This window comes from Puntigrus tetrazona, chromosome 21 (assembly GCF_018831695.1).
Source record: "Puntigrus tetrazona isolate hp1 chromosome 21, ASM1883169v1, whole genome shotgun sequence".
NCBI classification, from domain to species: domain Eukaryota; kingdom Metazoa; phylum Chordata; class Actinopteri; order Cypriniformes; family Cyprinidae; genus Puntigrus; species Puntigrus tetrazona.
The window spans coordinates 431,565-449,470 of record NC_056719.1 but is presented as its reverse complement, the minus strand read 5'-3'; the positions used below and the strand labels follow the sequence as shown (position 1 = coordinate 449,470).

Genomic DNA, 17,906 nt, shown 5'->3' with positions numbered 1-17,906 from the left:
ACTGTGCGCAGCAGTCATTCAAACCGTAAAAAGCAACTCCCGGGAATCAATAGTGAATTGTATTTCACTGACAACACTATATCTGAGAATAGATCCTCAGGCCTCAGGTGTGTGCGTGTGTGTTTAGTGATGTTGATGGTCTGTAAGAAGAGAATGATGTACCGAGTCGACCAAAGTCGCCTTCCCCCCAGGTGTACAGCTCTCCGTCATTAGTCACCGCAGCGCTGTGTCTGTATCCAGCAGACACACACACCACCACCTGCAATACACACACATGAAATACACACTTAGAAAAATGCAATGACGAGATTGGTTACTTTTTTTGTAACATTAGTGGCTGTTAAAAGTGATTTGTCGTTTCTAGACATTTCTAGATAGTTGTGAAATTAACCAAAACAACCTAGGTGTTTTGGTTAATTTCAGAATGTTATGATGCAGTTTTTAAGCTGTTTGGCGGTTATTGGAACATTGCTATGTGGTTGATAGGGTGACTTAATTGATTTTAGCATGTTATGTAGTTGCTAGGGTATTCAGGGGTTGCTAGGACATTGCTATGTAGTTACTAGGGTGTTTTGGTTCATTTTAAAATGTTGCTATGCAGTTCTGTGGTTACTAGGGTACTGCTATGCAGTTGCTAGGGAGATTTAACAGATTTTTAGCGAGGTTTGTGAGCTAGGACTGCAACAGCGCTACATTTCAGGGTGCTGCTCACAAGCAATCTGGTTGATTTTTAACACATTATGTTGCTATGGTGTTCAGTAGTTTCTAAGGCATTGCTATGTGGTTGCCAGATTGTTGTGAGTGATCTTTAGCACACTGTTACTATGGCGTTCATGGGTTGCTAGGGCTTTGTTATGTGGTCACAAGAGCGACCTTATTGATTTTTGGAATGCTGCAATGCAGTTAATAGGGAGTTCTGTGGTTGCTAAGTCATTTCTATGTAGTTGCTAGGGTGATGTAATTGATTTTAGCAAGTTACGTTGTTGTTGAGAAATTCAGAGGTTGTTAGGGAATTGCTATGTGGTCTCAAGGGTGTCTTGGCTGATTTTAGAATATTGCTGGGAAGTTGCTAAGGCACTACTGTGTGGATGTTAATGTAGTTTCTACTGTGCTCTGGCAATGCTAAGATGTTTCTAGGGTGTTGCCAGGGTGTTGCTAGGGTGTTATGGTGTCTAGGGGTTTTCGCATTTGTTTCTAAGAAGTTGGTATGCAGTTGGTGTTGCTATGCAGTTTTTGTGTTTACCGATGCATTTGTAATGTTGTTTCTAGGTTTTCTTGGTCTCTCACCAACAGTTGCTATGGTGTTGTGGTTGCTAGACTGTTCTGGGTGAATGCTATGCAGTTGCATTTGTGTTTTTGATTTTGATTTTGATTTGAGATTATAAAATAGTGTTTTTACAGGTTGTATACATTCTATATTGTGATTTTAGCAAGTTGCTATACAGTTACTAAGATATTGTTATGTGGTTTCCAGGATGTTGCTATATTGTTGCTAGGATCTTCTAAGTGATTTCAGCATGATGCTATGCAGTTTATAAAGTAGATTTTTGGCTAAGAACACTGCTATGTGTTTGCTCTGGAGGATAGTTAAGGTGTATATAATTTCTAGGGTGTTGCTATGGTGTCGCTAGGTGGGTGTTAGGATGATGTGAAAAGCTGTCAATTGATCCAATTCAAAAGAGCTCATGAAAATATAAACGTAACTTCTGCATGTAAAAACACATTTACTCACCTTTCCTAAGAGTGGGCCTTGTATAATCTTAGGGTATTTCTGAGTGGCGCTGTTACCATGGCCCAGTTTGCCATAATCTCCATCTCCCCAGCTGAACACCTCTCCTTCTGCCGTGACAGCCAGAGTGTGTCCGTCTGATCCCTTGGAAGACGACACCTTCCTCATAGTACGAGGCGGCTCCAGAACCAGCTTCTTGGGCATTGACTGGTTATTAGAGTCTCCCAGTCCCAGCCGCCCATAACTACCCTTCCCACAAGCCTTCACCGCTCCGTCTGCAGACACAGAGAACGTGCAGTACTGGCCTGCCTCAATCTGTAGGTGGAAAGAGAGGGGCACTATTTAGAGCCAGGTCAATTGAATCAACCGTGATAGAGATGACCTAAACTGTATTACTTGAAAAGGCACAGTCTATTAAGATGCGGCTGCTGTTATCCAAATTGCATTTCTTAACAATAATGAAAAGACATGTCTATATTAAAAAGCAGAGACCTCAGATTAGGTAACCAGTTTTTGGAAGTCCTTCATAATCAGACAAATTGCTGTTCTTTTTCCAGTTTTGTCCATTGAATATAAATGATCTTACTACCTTTTAAATAAATCCTCTTTTCTAGAACTGTCAAATTGAGAGTTGCAATTTCTTTATTAATTTCATTAATTAATCTGTTCCCTCCTTCTCATGCTGTTTCTGTTGGAACTAATGTTAGCTTCACGACGGCTTCAGTTATTTGGATTTTCCAATTCTCTTGAGTAACTTAAACCCACACAAACCATTTGTGCATCGCTGAAGCCCTGAGCCAGTTTGGGCTGTAAAATCTTCTCCAGCGTTCCCTCGGCGAGCTGATGGCTGCTGTTGCTGCCCCACACGTACACCATGACAGCATCATTCTCCGAGCCGGAGGAAGAGGAAGAGCCCGCGCTGCATGAGCACAGGCAGTTAGAGGCCAGGGTGCAGATCTACAACACACACATACACACATATGAAGATTAAAGATTTGTCATAGAAGATAATACATTAAAAAACTATATGTTACAGAACCCTTATAGGTCTATTTGAGCTAACACACCTCTTCAAAGAGGCAAAGAGCAACATGTGAGAGGCTACAGAGTCCATCTGCATCCTTCTTCAGCACCTGAGTATTGACGGATTCACCACGAACAGCCTGGAACAACAAACAAATTAAATCCAACAATACTAGCAGCTGCAATATCCATGGCTAAATTAAGTATGGCAGCATCAGTTAAATTAGTGGCATACTTACTGTATGTCACTAAGACATTTAGAGGATCGATTTGTTTTTTTCAATGTGGCTAAACATGGCCAGTAAAAAAAGTAAATAATTATAATAACAAAAGACGTAGGGTTGGGATTTCTATCAATTAGTTGCTGAATGAATGATTAAAGGAAGAGTTTACCCTGATTTTTTTTTGGTCATAATGGTGTTGACAGTTCACCCTTATGTTGTTCCAAACCTGTATAGTTTTTTTCTTATGTAGAACACAAAGAGAAGAAATGTTTTAATTTTTTTTTGACAAATGAAACGGCTGTTAAATTCCATAGTAGGTAAAGAAACACTATAGAAGTCGATGGGAACCAGCATTCTCCAAAATATTTTGCACATAAAAATGAAATTCATACAATTTTGGGACAACATTAGGGTGAGTAAACGATGCCAAAATATTCATTTTTGGGTGAACTGTTCCTTTAAGAATTCCGTGGTCTGAACGAATTGGAAAAGAAACCAAACATATGCACAAATAAACCATTCACAATCAGACCAATAGCATGCATTTAGAAACGGATATGGTAAATATAATGCTTAGATTAGGACGCAATGTGTTCCAGATGATGGACTCTTTCCTACACATCTTGGTAATGACTGGTCAATATAACTCTAAAATAAAAGCATGCATTTGTGTTTTTAAATTCTTTAACACAACTCATTCAGACGGTCAATTAAATGATATGAACACAAAGTGAAACTCTGGCCCAAGCCCATAATTGATTAAAACAAAAGATTCACAATGTAGAATAGAATTTGTAAGGTGGTTGTTTATTGGTCAGCATTATCCAGTGGCCCAGGTGACGTTAGCATGAAAAGAAATTAATTTTTTATGTTTTGATTGAAGATTAAAACGATAGTCTCTGGCTTCATCTCACCAAAGTACTTAACCAGCTAGCGTATCAGAGAACGAATTAATACAATTTTCAGGAGTAGGAAAATCTTTAAACTAACTCATCTTTTAGTACAGGGAACAAGTTCTGCTGAACTTCAAGCACTAAAGCCTTGAAGGAGACATATTTCCCATTGATTAAGACATGAATAAATTAGAGAACGGCACATGGCAGGTCTGGTGTGACTCAGGCGGCTTTCAGAGCCGGGAAGACAGCCAAGAGCACCCGGTCAAATGAAAGCCACAATCTTATTTAGAGCAAGGAGAAATGTTTAAATCATTCCTCTCCTCCCTGAGAGGAACACATAATAATGTAAACTATTGTATGGCCTTAATGTATTAGCAGTAGCAATTAGCAACAAAGATTGGCTTTAAGTGCAGAGGGAGGGGTGAACAAATGGAGGAAAGTGTTATCCTTGCCACAGCACCGTAACTCTATACCCTTTCTGAGTTTGAAAGAGGCACAGTTTTCTATATTAGAGCCCATTAGTATTACTGTATATTACTTCACTCATGCTATTAGCATGACCGCTAGGTCAACCGCATGGCGCAGGAACACACCGTGTGCTGGCGCATCTGTTGCAGGGTTTGATGGATCAGCTCGTAGCCCACTCCAACCGTTTCAGATGTGGTGGAGGAAGCAGAGGCGGCCAGTGCCACCTCCACCCATTCCAGAAGGAAGCGCAAGGATCCTCTTTGTAAGGCTAACGAGAGGAGGAGCTCCAGGGACAGCCTGCGTCCAGCCCGATCTGCCCCAGACCCGCTGACCGCCGTCTTCTTTAGGAAGTCTCCAACTTGAGAAAGACAGTCAAGCCCCACTGTTGGAATCTTGTTCTCGTTGGCCAAGGAAAGAGGAGGCAGGGCGGCCAGGACTGAAGATGCGGTTGCCAGTACCTCGTTGCACAGAGCAACATCCGGTGGGTTCTCAAGACGCCCCCGTTGCCAACTCTGCCTCAGTAGGGCAAAAAGGAGACTCAACCCGGTCCGGACTCCCATTTCAATAAGAACATCTGTGCCCGACTTTGAGCGGGAACTGCCTGTTGGCCAAGGCTCGGAGACGGATTCTAGAGCACCCCCTTCTGCACTGGAGGACGAGGGCTGGGGAGGCAGTCGCGCTCGGAATCGGTCATGATACTTGCTATGGAGGGCATAAAACACCCTCTGGAGGATCACCAGTCTGTGGTGCAGGGATAGGGCAAAGGGGGTCCTCGCCAGCATACGGTGGGCAAGGCATCGCTGACTGTGGAGCAGCGCGGACAGATATTCCTCCTTTTCTTCCTCAGCGCTGGATTCGTACTGGAAGTCAGGCAAGCGTGGACCCATTAGGTCCTGCACTGGTTGGGCCAATCCCACGACCTCCTTGTTATAGACCAGTTTTGCATAGAGAGCTGACGCTCCGTGCCGTGTGGCGGTCTGGACGCTGTCCTCCGCCGCCCAGGAGCTGTTCAGGTGCTCCTGCCACTTGAGCATCACGTGGGTCTGAGAAGGCACCATCACTGTACATTATTCACAAGCAAGAGGCACATAGCTGGAAGACAGAAAAAAGAAGCGAAAATTAAAGTTATGTTCAAGACCTACAGTAGCAATGATTTTCAGTGAGTTTTGAAGGTTTCTGCTACAAACCACACATTAAGAGAAAGCAACTGGGTTTGAAAAGAACGTATGTGTGATAAATGTTTCATGCATTACTATGCTACTGACAATGGACTTTTCTGCTTAAGAAATGAACATCTTTTCGTGCTTTTTCGAAATTAATCTAAGCCAAAAAGCCGTAACAGCAGTTGAATTAAAGGTATTGTTTAGCCAAAAACAAAAAGGCATTAATTACTCAACCTCAAGCTATTCCAAACATGGAATACAAAGATATTTTTGTTGAAAGAGCTTTCTGACCCTGCACAGACATCATCAAAACTGCCACTTTAAAGGCCCAGAAGGATAGTAAGGGCATCAGTAAAATATTCTATGCGACATCAGTGGTTAAATTACAAATGTATATCTGAATTTGTGTTCCAAAGATAAAAGAAGATTTTACGGGTTTAGAACAACATGAATATTGACTTTCATTTTTGTGTGAGCTATCCCTTTAAATAACATTTAAAATTAAATTAATTTTAATTAAAATAATGAATAATAAATCAATTTAAATAGATAATCTAATCCAAATGTATACATATAGTTACAAAATAAAAATAAATATTCTAAAACTTCGAACTCTGGAGGCACCACAATTTAAACAGCCACCACAATTTCTGACCTCCAAGATGCCTAATCTTTACTGAAAAGGGAGCATTTTATTTATGCAGTAAAGTCACTAGGCAGCTCAAAAGATTTTGGAACAGAGCTTATGTCTTACATCTTCTCAGTTTTGTTTGTTATGGTGCATCTTGCGTTTCTATTGGAAACTATGGACATGTCAACATGACCCTGGAACAACTTTGTGATTTTATAGTTTTGTTTAGGCAGTGTTTGGTGCTTGTACGCTAGTATCATTTATTTATCATTAAATCTACTTTTAGGCATTACTCACGGGTAAGGCTAGGTTTAGGTGAAGAGATATGGTGAAGACAGGGTCAATAAAATATGTGTATTACAATAGTTCATTCTTAAAATTACTATTATGTTTGGTCTCTGTCAATTACATCCTTGTAAGACAAACAGATCTCTAAAAACACTTCTCCAGGGTCTTTCTAAAACAAATTTCTTGACAGCCTGCGCTTGTTTTCCCCAGTCAGGATGTAAAAAATGTACCAGAGAACATATGTAGAAGTAAATCAAGGTCATTTTCCTGAGGCACGGTTTGATTAAACACGAGGAACACATCGAATTATGCACAGCTTACTTATGCTGATGACAACAATAGCAATGCACACAGATACACACTTGGCTCTAACATCTTTGTGACTCATTAATCAGAAGATTTCACCCTAATCTAGTTAGTATGTGTAAAACTGATTACAGACTCCAGCAGATGTAACTAGCCTACAAATAACCTAATGAGAGATGATGTGAAGATGAAAACAGCCAGACATCACGCAGGGTTCACCTTTCTGGGTCTTTTTCCAACCTCAAAAACAGTTAGGTTTCATCTAAAGATGTAACAATGAAAAATATCATCTTGTTTTGAGAGCTGTGACATTTCTGAAAACCTCGGTTTGAGAATTCAATGCTTTAGTTTAAACTATAAACTGTAAGCTCCAGAGAAAACAAAGGCATTAATGACCCTGGACCACAAAATCAGTCTTAAGTCGCTAGAGTATATTTATAGCCATAGCCTAAAATGCATTGTATGGGTAAAAATTCCTGATTTTTCTTTTATGCCAAAAATCATTAGGACATTAAGTAATCACATAAGGAATCATGTTCCCTCAAGATATCTTGTACATTTCTCACTGTAAATAAACCAAATTAATTAATTTTTGATTAGTAATATGCATGTTATTCGTTTGACAACTTACATTTTGCACCCTCAGATTGCCTCAAATTCCAGATTTCCATTATATAATAGTTGTATTTCGGCCAAATATTGTCCAATCTTAACAAACCATACATCAGCAGAAATCTACCGGTAACTGGTTTTCAATCAGGGTACATTTGATCATCCCAACAGACGATTTGAAAAATCTACCCTTATGACTGGTTTTGTGGTCCAGGGTCACATGTTTTTTTCCAGTTTTGACATTTTATAGCTATCCTTCAAACAGAAGCACAAGTAGCCTAAAGCACGTTTTACACAATATGTTATCACAATGCTCTCTAAAATACTTTATTCTGATTGGCCGATCAGATAATCATTTGTTTTAATGCTGTCTGTTTCTAGTTACATAACCAATGCTAATATTTCAATTCTGATATTTCAGCTTTGCCATCAAATCAAATGTATTTTACAATACATTAATAAAAATACTGTTATTTTAAATTGTAATAATACTTCACAACATTACTGATTACAATACGTTTCCAGTGTTCAAAAGATGGTTGACTTATTTCCATTTTTGACTATAAAAAGAGGAAATAAGAAAACTCCACGGTTAGGGTGAGAGACACACTCATGATATTATATTTCAGTCTCGGAAAAATACGATTAGCTAACATGTGAACACGAAACCTTCCTTGATTATATTTGGAAATCGGTAACCGTTCAATCAGTAATGACTGACGTGATGAATCCAACACCTGCGCAGCAGTATGATCTAAAATGGAAATCCAGGACTAAAACCTTGAATGAACCAGACACCGTCAGCCTGGGAATTGAGCAACCTGGACACCCGCCTCGCGTCGGTGAACCCGGTGGCCTTCTCGTCACTTCGAGCAAGCGTCAAAGCTACCTCTCGTCGGTCAGCGTCCACGAGCAACATGACCCAGCACTTCCACGTCTGCCCAGAGTCTTACACCCCGGAATTTATTACACCCGACCGCCTCTACGGTTTCACTATGTATAAAAATAAAAAGGATGCTTCTCAGAGCTGCTTCACAGTTATGTGGGAGGTGGTGCGGGACCGAGTGTCACATTCCCCGGGAACTCTGACTAATCCTACAAAAACCATGACAATAACAAGTCCTTAATGTGGCGGTCTGTGTGAAGAGACGCTGAGCTTACCCTCTGAGGTGTTTACCGCTTTGCAACAGACATACTGGCGTGAGTACAATGCGCCGAGTGTAAATATAGACAATCTTCAGTTACATGCTACTATTAATAATGAGAAAGAGGTAGTTATGCACACAAATAGTAATTTTAGAGCATGTACAAAAATAGATCAGAGAACATACAGTTTTAAACCAGTGTTGATCTGATAGCTGTCGGGTGTGCTTTTCAAATTATATTATTTATTACATGTGTTGGATATAACATTTTGTGAAGTATTCTAACACAACATTTTAATGGGGTTCTATTAATAATATTTTTTTTTAATGTAATTTATTGTTAAGGTCCCGGGAGTACATATATTAAACATCCTTTTCTTTTAAAATGCTTGATATAAATGGGAAAACGCATTATTTTTATTAAGAAAATTCTTATTTATGTTCTTATTAAGTTTCGGAGTTAGTGTATGAACATGATTGACACAATGTGAGGTCGTATATATTTTCTAACGTGTGAAAATGTTTGCTTTGCTTTTATTGGAAACTTTTTTTTTTTATTTAAATGTAGTAATAGTCTTTATGATCCATTAAATACATTCTTGCTGAAAAATATATATACAGAAATACTAAACCCAAAATTTTGAATGGTGGCTTTTAGTTACTTTATGGTCTATTTTTTTTTTTTTTTTTGTGGCCTTGGGAAATTACAATACATTTTATGATTTGTATGTGCTATGCCTATTATAATATACACCTCAACCATTCAATCCAGAATTTGTTTGATAAAATTACAGGCATCAGTATGACTGAATAAATCCAAAAGACGGCTAAAAATATCCGCATTGACCATTAAAAATAATAAAATTAAATATTAACATCGACACCCCTGTGCAAGCCAATTCTCAACGCCTTACTAATTTTAGCATCCTGTTAATATCTTTGTGTAAATAATCACATCTGACCAAAGCATGAATATGATCCGCTTAATCTTTTTATGGAAATACTTTCCTAAATCACAGCACGAGCATATTACCGTTTAATCTTTTTAGAGTTCACAAGAGTGCCGCACAACAACAATGAAGCGTTAAAAATCTGGATCATAATAAAAATATCAATTCGCTGTCTCTTTTGTCTTAATACTAATAAGCGTTTTCAAGTTTTTCGTAGAAACCTTGATGCAAATGAGCCCGCAGTCAAATGAAGGAACGCGCAAACGCTGTTAACCGAAAACAGAGAGCATATGGAATAACAGGGTCATTCCCTGCCACAGAGGTGAAGGACTGAGCTTGAATCAATCAGACAAACATAAAGCTGTCCGGCCAAGATTTTCCATTGCCAAGTGCTATCGCTGTTGACCTTCTGTTGAAGTGAGACTAAAGTGGATTCAATTCAGCCAGTCAGAATGGTCTGAGGGGGATGATAGTCTGAACACCTGACTGATCCAGGGCAACTGCGACAACTAAAACTTCCGTCCAGTCTGATCACATTTCAGACGGAGGCCATCAACGCATGGGGCTCGCCAAGGTTTCAATGCACAACTACGAAGCGGAGCGTTGAGGTTTGCGTTGAATACGAGTGCAAAATGTCTCCCGAATACTTCAGAAACACTAAAGGCTTAATTATTTTTATTTTAGAAGTGTCTGGCTCCGGTCGTGATCTCTGGATCAACTTGTTTGGACCTCGAAGTAACAATAAAGACGTATTAAACGCAGAATTTAATACGCAGAAGTATTTTACTAAAGCCGGTGTAATGAATGTCAATGAGGACTGAAGCGTTTGTCATCAACAGTGACAAAAAGGGAGCATAAAACTAACCCATATGAGTTAACTATACCAAATCTACCATATGATTGTTGCGTTTAGACACAAATATTTAATGTACTGAAAACATCCACCTGTGACTGCGAAATTTATGTAGACTGTCCTGACCAGGATTTCTAACTTGACCAAAATATAATATTTAATACAAATATTTCACTAAACCCGGACAATTTGGGCAGTTTAGAAATCCTGGACATATGGTCACCCTTGCATTCGAAAATTGCAGCACGTTCGATTTCACAAATGATCATAAGACGTGCAAGATTCAATGATGTTTGGCATCAAACCGGAGACATTTCTGATATACTTAAATTCGAACGTGTGTTGTTGCAGGTCTGCAGCGATATTAGGGTGAGTAAATGATAACGGAATTTTATTTTGGGGCGAGCTGTCCCTTTAAATGCCTTGCTCAAATAAACAATGGAGATAGTTCACGGGTCACCTGTTCTCTGCTGAAAAGACTAACTTAGTCCAGCACGAACGTCCATGGTTTGTAGCTTGTCTAGTTGGTTAACCGATATAAACAGCAAAATACATTCTGTTGGTTGACCAATGGAGGCTTTTTAGGGTTAAAACAGTTAAAAACAGTACAGACATCAGCATCCCAGCATCTAAAACCACACGTCCTGGTCTTTTCAACAAGGTTGAAGGGTTTAAACCCACCATCTAGAACCACTACACCACATTGCCCATAAGAAACTATGCAATGCTATGAAAAACAGCATCAGAAACCGCCGTTTGCTCAGCACGGTGGACCAGAAAGCATCAGATATTATCTGTTAAACAAACCACCACGCACCTAAACCCCGATCTACGCCAAAATACAGCACATTATGCAAAACGTAAGCACAATTAGCAGTGTTACCACAGCAACCTTAACCGGACTGTCACTTAGGAAAGACTTACATTGTTGCATCAGCTGAGACTCAAAGCAACACCGATAGATACAAAAATAGCTAGGCATATGACGAGCTCAACTGTTTAACCAACTATCCAACCGCATCGATTACGACGGATACGACAACGCACAAACGATCAGATCTCATACTGTCGAATAAAACACACAAAAAAGACAGTGTATATAACGCTTACCAAACGATCCGGTCTCCTGTCTTCCTTATGTCATTCACGCCCAGCAGATCAACTGCCCCCTGCAAGGCTCTTTAAACCTGCTGCCTACCAGAAAGGACGTGAATCCTGCGCTTTATTATCAACCATATCCTGTATTCACCTCCACAAATACACACTTTTGAACCGAATGTAACTAAACGGCGCCCGGTAAGGAGGAGTTACGCAATGCGAGGACGAAATGCCGGTTAATCTCGCGCTGAGGGTGTTTATAGTGGGTTAGGCTGCCGCTCCGCAAGCTGTTGCCATGAAAGATAGCGGCGTTCGTTTTCGGGAATGCGCGTGCAGCGGTGGATGTTACGCATATGGCGTAGAGTCGTGACGTCATGACGTTTCTATCGTACGGGTCCGTTATATCTAGCTTTTGTTTAAGAGATAATGTTTTTTTTGTGTGTGTGTGTGTGGTTTTTATCATTACCTTATTTAATATGTAAATATTTGGTTCTTTATTATTTATTATTTAACTATTAACATTTTAGATTAATTTTTTTATTATTATACACTTCACTTTCAAATTTACAATTTTTCATTTCTAAATATAAAATTGAATTTTTTTAAACGCTTTTGCATATCTTGATTTTTGCTTTGCACACTGCGACCCGAGATGTCACAAATAATAATAATAATAATTATTAATAATAATTATTATTATAACAAGAAATAAATAGATAAATATGCTGAGGCAAAAGGAGTCATAAGGGTCAGTTAAGCTGAATAAAAAAGCTTTCCATTGATGTATGGTTTGGTAGGAGAGGATATTTGATCGAGATGAAACTATATAAGAAAAAAATAACCCTAGGGATGCGAAAAAAATCTAAATATTGAGAAAATCACCTTTAAAGTTGTTTAAATTACATTTTTTTGCAATGCGTATTACTAATCAAAAATTAAGTTTTGATTTACAAAAAATACCTTCATGAAATATGGTCTTTACTTTAATATCCTAATAATTTTTGGCATAATAAAAAAAAACAATGTACCATACAATATATAGTTGGCTATTGCTATTAATAAATGTGTTTTTGTGGTCCAGGGTCACAAATACTTCAATTTCCTCGAAAAAATAAAATAAAATCCTTTTTATCAAGCTATCTTACTATTTTGCTTGACATTATTAAATAAAGCATAATTTTAATACATTTTTTATGTTTAAGGACAAAATCCCAAACAAATTAACTCACTTAAACCAGCTGACAACCAGAACCAGAATCCGAATGTTTTAATATTTTGAATTAATTTGTATATTTTAATTTTATATATTCTGTTCATTTTATTGCAATGTCGTGTTTTGCTTGCGTTTCTTGTGTTTTTATTACCTTTTTTTTCCAAGCATGATTTTTTATGGTATGAATTTTATTTAATAATATTAACTCTTCTTGAAAAGGGTTATTATATAGTGCATAATTCATATACATCACTACTTTAATACATTTATGGTGTTGTTGTCATTTGGAGCCATCATATTATATATACAGTAGTCAACGACTGAAGTGGATCAGAACCTTTTATTTGACCTAAAACCTAAATGCATTCTTGTACTCTTCTTATATAAATGCAATAAAATATTTTCGATGTATACGGTTTAAAGATACGCACGAAGGCATGTACAGCTACAAGTTCAACGCAATGACCAAAGGCACGAAACTCCAGAATGAAACGAGCTGTGTTTATAACGCTTTTAAGAGGCAAGCACGACTTGTTCTGGCCTTTGGCAAACCAACTTTTGCGTGCGTTTCCGCCAACTACTGGACCGGAGTCCAGAGCGTCGAGGTTGTGGTGGTTAAAGGCACAAAAAAGCACCAAGATAGTATTAAAAAAGTCACATATACAAATGTGCTCTATTACAAGTCGTCTAAGCGCACAAAATTACTTTACCTGAGGAATGCACCTAAATTTAATTCGTTAACAGCCGTACAAAACTTTCTCGTCACTGTCCTGTTTAACGAAGCAGCGCCATCTAGCGACGGATATTCTGCATTGCAGCCACTCTTGTATTATTTTCCAATGTTTTCTAATCCCAAAAATTTTTGTTTCAGACAAAAATGTAAACCTGAGCTGTTTCGAATTAAAGAAATTTAGTGAGTCAGTGCTTTTGTTTTGTCTTAAGATGCACATCAATAATGCTTGTTTTTAAAGGATGTTTGTAAAAACTAATTTTAAATTGACTTTACAGTAAGGTGTCATGTTAACATTAATTGATGTATTAACTAACATGAACAAACAATTAACAATGCATTTGTTACACTATTTGTTCATCTTTGTTAATGCAAGTCATGAGGGTCAGTTTTACATCGTCTTACAGCTGAATAAAAAAGCTCTCCATTGATGTACGGTTTGGTAGGATCGGATATTTGAAGCGAGGTGAAACTATATGAAAAAAAAAAATCTGGAATCCTGGGGGTGCAAAAAAAAGGAAAAAGAAATATTGACAAAATCACCTTTAAAGTTTTTTTGCAATGCGTATTACTAATCAAAAATTATGTTTTGATTCACAAAAAACCTTCATGGAATATGTTAACAAACACAACTTGTGATTTTAATAGCGCATTAGTAAATGCTGAAATTAACATTAACTAAGCATTTATCAATAAATGCTGTAGAAGTATTGTTTCTTCTTAGATCATGTTAACTCATGTTAAGTACTGAGCCTTATTGTAAATGTCCTAATTGAACTCCGGTCTAATCCTGGTTTAGGCTAAGCCCCGTCTGTGAACCTGGGCCTGTATTCATGGAGATCAGACTTTGACTGCTGGAAACGATATTTTACTTTTTAAAAGATATATGCAGAGCATAAAAATGTCTCATTGATATTAATATATCACCAAAATACTTATATGTAAACCTAAAAAACTTTAATCAGGTCAATGTTTTAATAACATTTAAATTTTTGAAAGCCCCATAAATGGTATCTTAAACCATTTATCATCATTTTGTGAAATTCAGCTCATTTTGTCTGACCCATCAGCTAAAACGGACCATGTTATGACTTATATTTCAATGTCTTCATGGGCCTCTTCTTTAAATTGTTCAGTTAACGTTAAAATTATTCAAATTACATATTATATACACGTTGTATGACTCCAGTAATGTAAGACGCATCTTGTTATTATAAAATTAGATATAAATAAAAGCTATAATTATAGTTTTGCTGTTGTTTTATTTCAAAATGTCATTTATTCGTGTGGTCAAACTCAATTTTCAAGCGTAGACGGTTGGGTAATTTGCTCTCGGGATTCTTTGATGAATAGAAAGACCCCCAAAAAATCAGCATTTCTTTTGAATAAAAAACTTAAACGAGAATACGATCATACGACTGGAGTAATGATGCTAGAATTCCTTAGAATTCATTATATTTTAAAATATATAAGTTGTTTTAAATAGTAAAAATAGTTCATTTGACTGTTTTGTTGCACTTTGGATGAAAAAAACGCAGGCTTGGGGAGCAGAAGAGGCTTTAAAACCCACCCACACACACACACACACACACACACACACACACACAGGCCTAGGCTGCTTGTAAAGGAAACATGTTATTGAGGAAGCCTTCTTTGTAGCCTAATTATTTCTGCGCATTTCTGTGTGCAAGCTCTGTCCTGTCAAGTCTCAGAAGAAGACACTTTAAACGCGACCAAACACATCTGGTCACGCACGTTCACGTCAGGAACCAGGAGCCGCCGGGGTCACGCGGGTCATCTCGAAAAACCTCCAAATAAACAACTCTTTGATGACATCAATTCCTGGATGGCAGCACGGCTCTAATTCCACTTCCACGCCGGATTTCTAAAACGAGGAAAGGGGGAGGCTGGCAAATAGACAACAACACCGGATTGAGGAAACTGACGAGGGCATACCACGCGCAAAACAAACTTGTTTAAAGCCGACGGCCATGCAGCCCCGAGCCGTTTCATTCACTATCTCGTCTAAGAAGGGGACAGCTCCTCCCCAGCGCGCTAGACCCGAGGACAGCGTCCAGCGTGGTGTTCGTTCGCACTTCAAGCCATGCGTTCGTACGCGATCCCGGTGTTGCTGCTGATGGCGCTCGGAGACGCCGACGCGTGGGGTCCCGCGGGTAAATACGCCGTCAGCTGCCCGGACAGATGCAGCCCCGCGCTGTGCGGCTCGACGCAGCGCTGCAGGCGCACGGTGCTGGACGACTGCGGATGCTGCCAGCTCTGCGCCGCGGGACGGGGAGAGCACTGCTACCGCACCGTGTCCGGGATGCACGGCGTCAAGTGCGGACCGGGACTCTTCTGCGACTTCTACAAGGATGAGGATGATTACGGAGACGAATACGGCATCTGTAAAGGTACGGGCTGACGCGTGCACCTGCTCGGGCAGACGGGATTGTTGAGGGGGGGAGGTTTGAATGCACTCGATATATTCAATAGATTCATTGATTTTGCAGTCAGTCGTGTTTGAATTATTAACTGCAACCGTCATGGCAAAAGAGAACTTAAAATACTTAAATTAACTAAAAATAATGACGCAGAAAAAAACATTTAATTACTTTCTACTTTATCTCATTACTTCCTCATTACACCTTACCAAATTTTTTTTGTAGTTTTTTAATAGACTGTGTGTGTGTGTGTGTGTGTGTGTGTGTGTGTGTGTGTGTGTGTGTGTTTATTTATCTTGAAAATCTAATCTTTAATATTGTCTCCTATCATTAAAGTAGCTTTCATAATAAAAACACAACCATAAAACAATAAAAATGAAGTTCAGAAGGAGTGTAAAACAGAATTTATATGCAAGTAAAAAAATGTGAATACAAATATTTAAGATACCTTTATAGAAATTAAAAAATTCAAAAAAATTGAACAAACTGTAAAACAAAGTGCCTAGAGCAACAAAGCTGAAGGAATATATATATTTATGATTATATTTTTAAATATATACATAAATATATAACATAAACTGTGTGTATGTGTATAGTATATATATATATATATACAGTTTATATGTTATATATTTATGTATATATTTAAATATAAAATCATAAATATGCATATTTCTATATATGCTAAAGGCTGTACATAAAAAATCGCTCTAGTTTTTTTCTATTGTGGGATTTCACATTTTTTACTAGCTGGTGTGTCACACAGCTTCAATACACTTGTTCAAGTAATTCTATCTATAGAATATTCAAATATTCAGGATTAGCTGATGGTTTTGAGGTGATTTCAGGTCACAGGTTAAAGAACAGTTCGGCATACTAAAGTAAACCCGCCTCCAAGTCTCTAAGTCCTTTAAGGGCCCCTAAATTATTACTTGAAGTATTATGTAAGAACAACGTGAGTTGGTGAAAGAACACTCGTTGCTTTGTATTGGTGAAACGCACTCTTTCCACGCCAATTACTCACACTCAGCCTTTTAATTGAGTCTTACCCCGGGTCCTAGACAGAAGTGAGCCTTCTGATCCTTTCACGCAAACATCCTCAAAAAGATAACGACGGGTGTTAAAGCTGTGGCGCGGATCAAACCGGCCGTAACAAGCGTGTGTTTTCTCGTTGCAGACTGCATGTATGGAACGTACGGCATGGAATGTCGGAAAACGTGCAACTGTAAAGCAGGAGGACTGTGCGACAGGGAAACAGGTGCTTGTCTCTCCTTTAAATTCCTGGCTAAAATGGCCATGCTGAAATCTCACTCAAGTGAAGGTGAGTTTAGAGTTTACCGAAGCCCTCGAAAAAACGATTCAAAACACGCTTTTTGATCGAAGTGTCATGCAAAATATGTTATTGATTATTATTGTGCGACAGGTAATGAAGTGGGCTCCGGAGACAGCGACATTGAAACCAGCAGCAATCGTTCTTCCATTCGCAATTTTCTCACCCCTCGCTGACAGCAACTCTCTATCTTCAGTTTAGTCAGTGTACATGTAGCATAATAAATTAAAGGACCAAACGGATATATTTTAATATGTTTAAAAACGAGTTTTATCCCGTATATTTTACAGATGTGTGTGCCGGTTATGTCTTTATTCCGAAAGCACGTCTACATGCATTCAGATGCACACAAATAAACCTGCAAATGTCCAGCGGAGTTTGATATCCCGATGATAGTGTTGTGCTGAAACGTCAACGCTCTTTTACCTTATGAATGTATTACAGTCCAATCGTATTTAATGAGATACATATTTTAAGATAATACACCAGACTCAGTACCAATTCTGATCAGCATTAGCGTCGAATTTGACATCTGTAATGTTAAAACAGTGATGTTTTTCATGTGCGTGTTATATTAATGTGTTAATGTGGGTATGTTGAGGCCAAGGAGATTATTATAAATTATGGACTGTATATCCTTCTAATATGTGTATAAATTATTCTCTGTGAATCTTTGCTTTAAAACCCTCTTTAAAAAGAGAGATAATATGAATTCTTACTGCTTTATGTATGAGATTTAAATTAAAACAATGTAATTCTATGAGAAAAGATGCAGTCTCTTGTTGTTGGTTTTCTATGGTTTATTT

The 17,906-nt window shown here is 38.3% G+C and overlaps 2 protein-coding genes across 2 annotated transcripts in view; one reads left to right on the top strand and one right to left on the bottom strand.

Moving 5' to 3' along the window:
• Positions 1–11,697, bottom strand: part of LOC122326268 (probable E3 ubiquitin-protein ligase HERC1) — a 57,391-nt gene extending 45,694 nt beyond the window's left edge. The window contains exons 1-6 of the mRNA XM_043221008.1: positions 11,399–11,697; positions 4,466–5,432; positions 2,797–2,892; positions 2,501–2,686; positions 1,733–2,044; positions 163–259 (exon numbers count right to left, since the gene is read on the bottom strand). Of these exons, the coding sequence (XP_043076943.1) occupies positions 163–259; positions 1,733–2,044; positions 2,501–2,686; positions 2,797–2,892; positions 4,466–5,398 (1,624 nt within the window). The 5' untranslated portion in view covers positions 5,399–5,432; positions 11,399–11,697. The remainder of the gene's footprint in view (positions 1–162; positions 260–1,732; positions 2,045–2,500; positions 2,687–2,796; positions 2,893–4,465; positions 5,433–11,398) is intronic.
• Positions 11,698–15,166: 3,469 nt separating this feature from the next.
• Positions 15,167–17,870, top strand: esm1 (endothelial cell-specific molecule 1). The gene is made up of 3 exons (XM_043220803.1): positions 15,167–15,740; positions 16,948–17,091; positions 17,194–17,870. The coding sequence occupies exons 1-3, from the start codon at positions 15,434–15,436 to the stop codon at positions 17,274–17,276; spliced, it is 534 nt and encodes a 177-aa protein (XP_043076738.1). The 5' UTR covers positions 15,167–15,433; the 3' UTR covers positions 17,277–17,870.
• Positions 17,871–17,906: the final 36 nt, after the last annotated feature.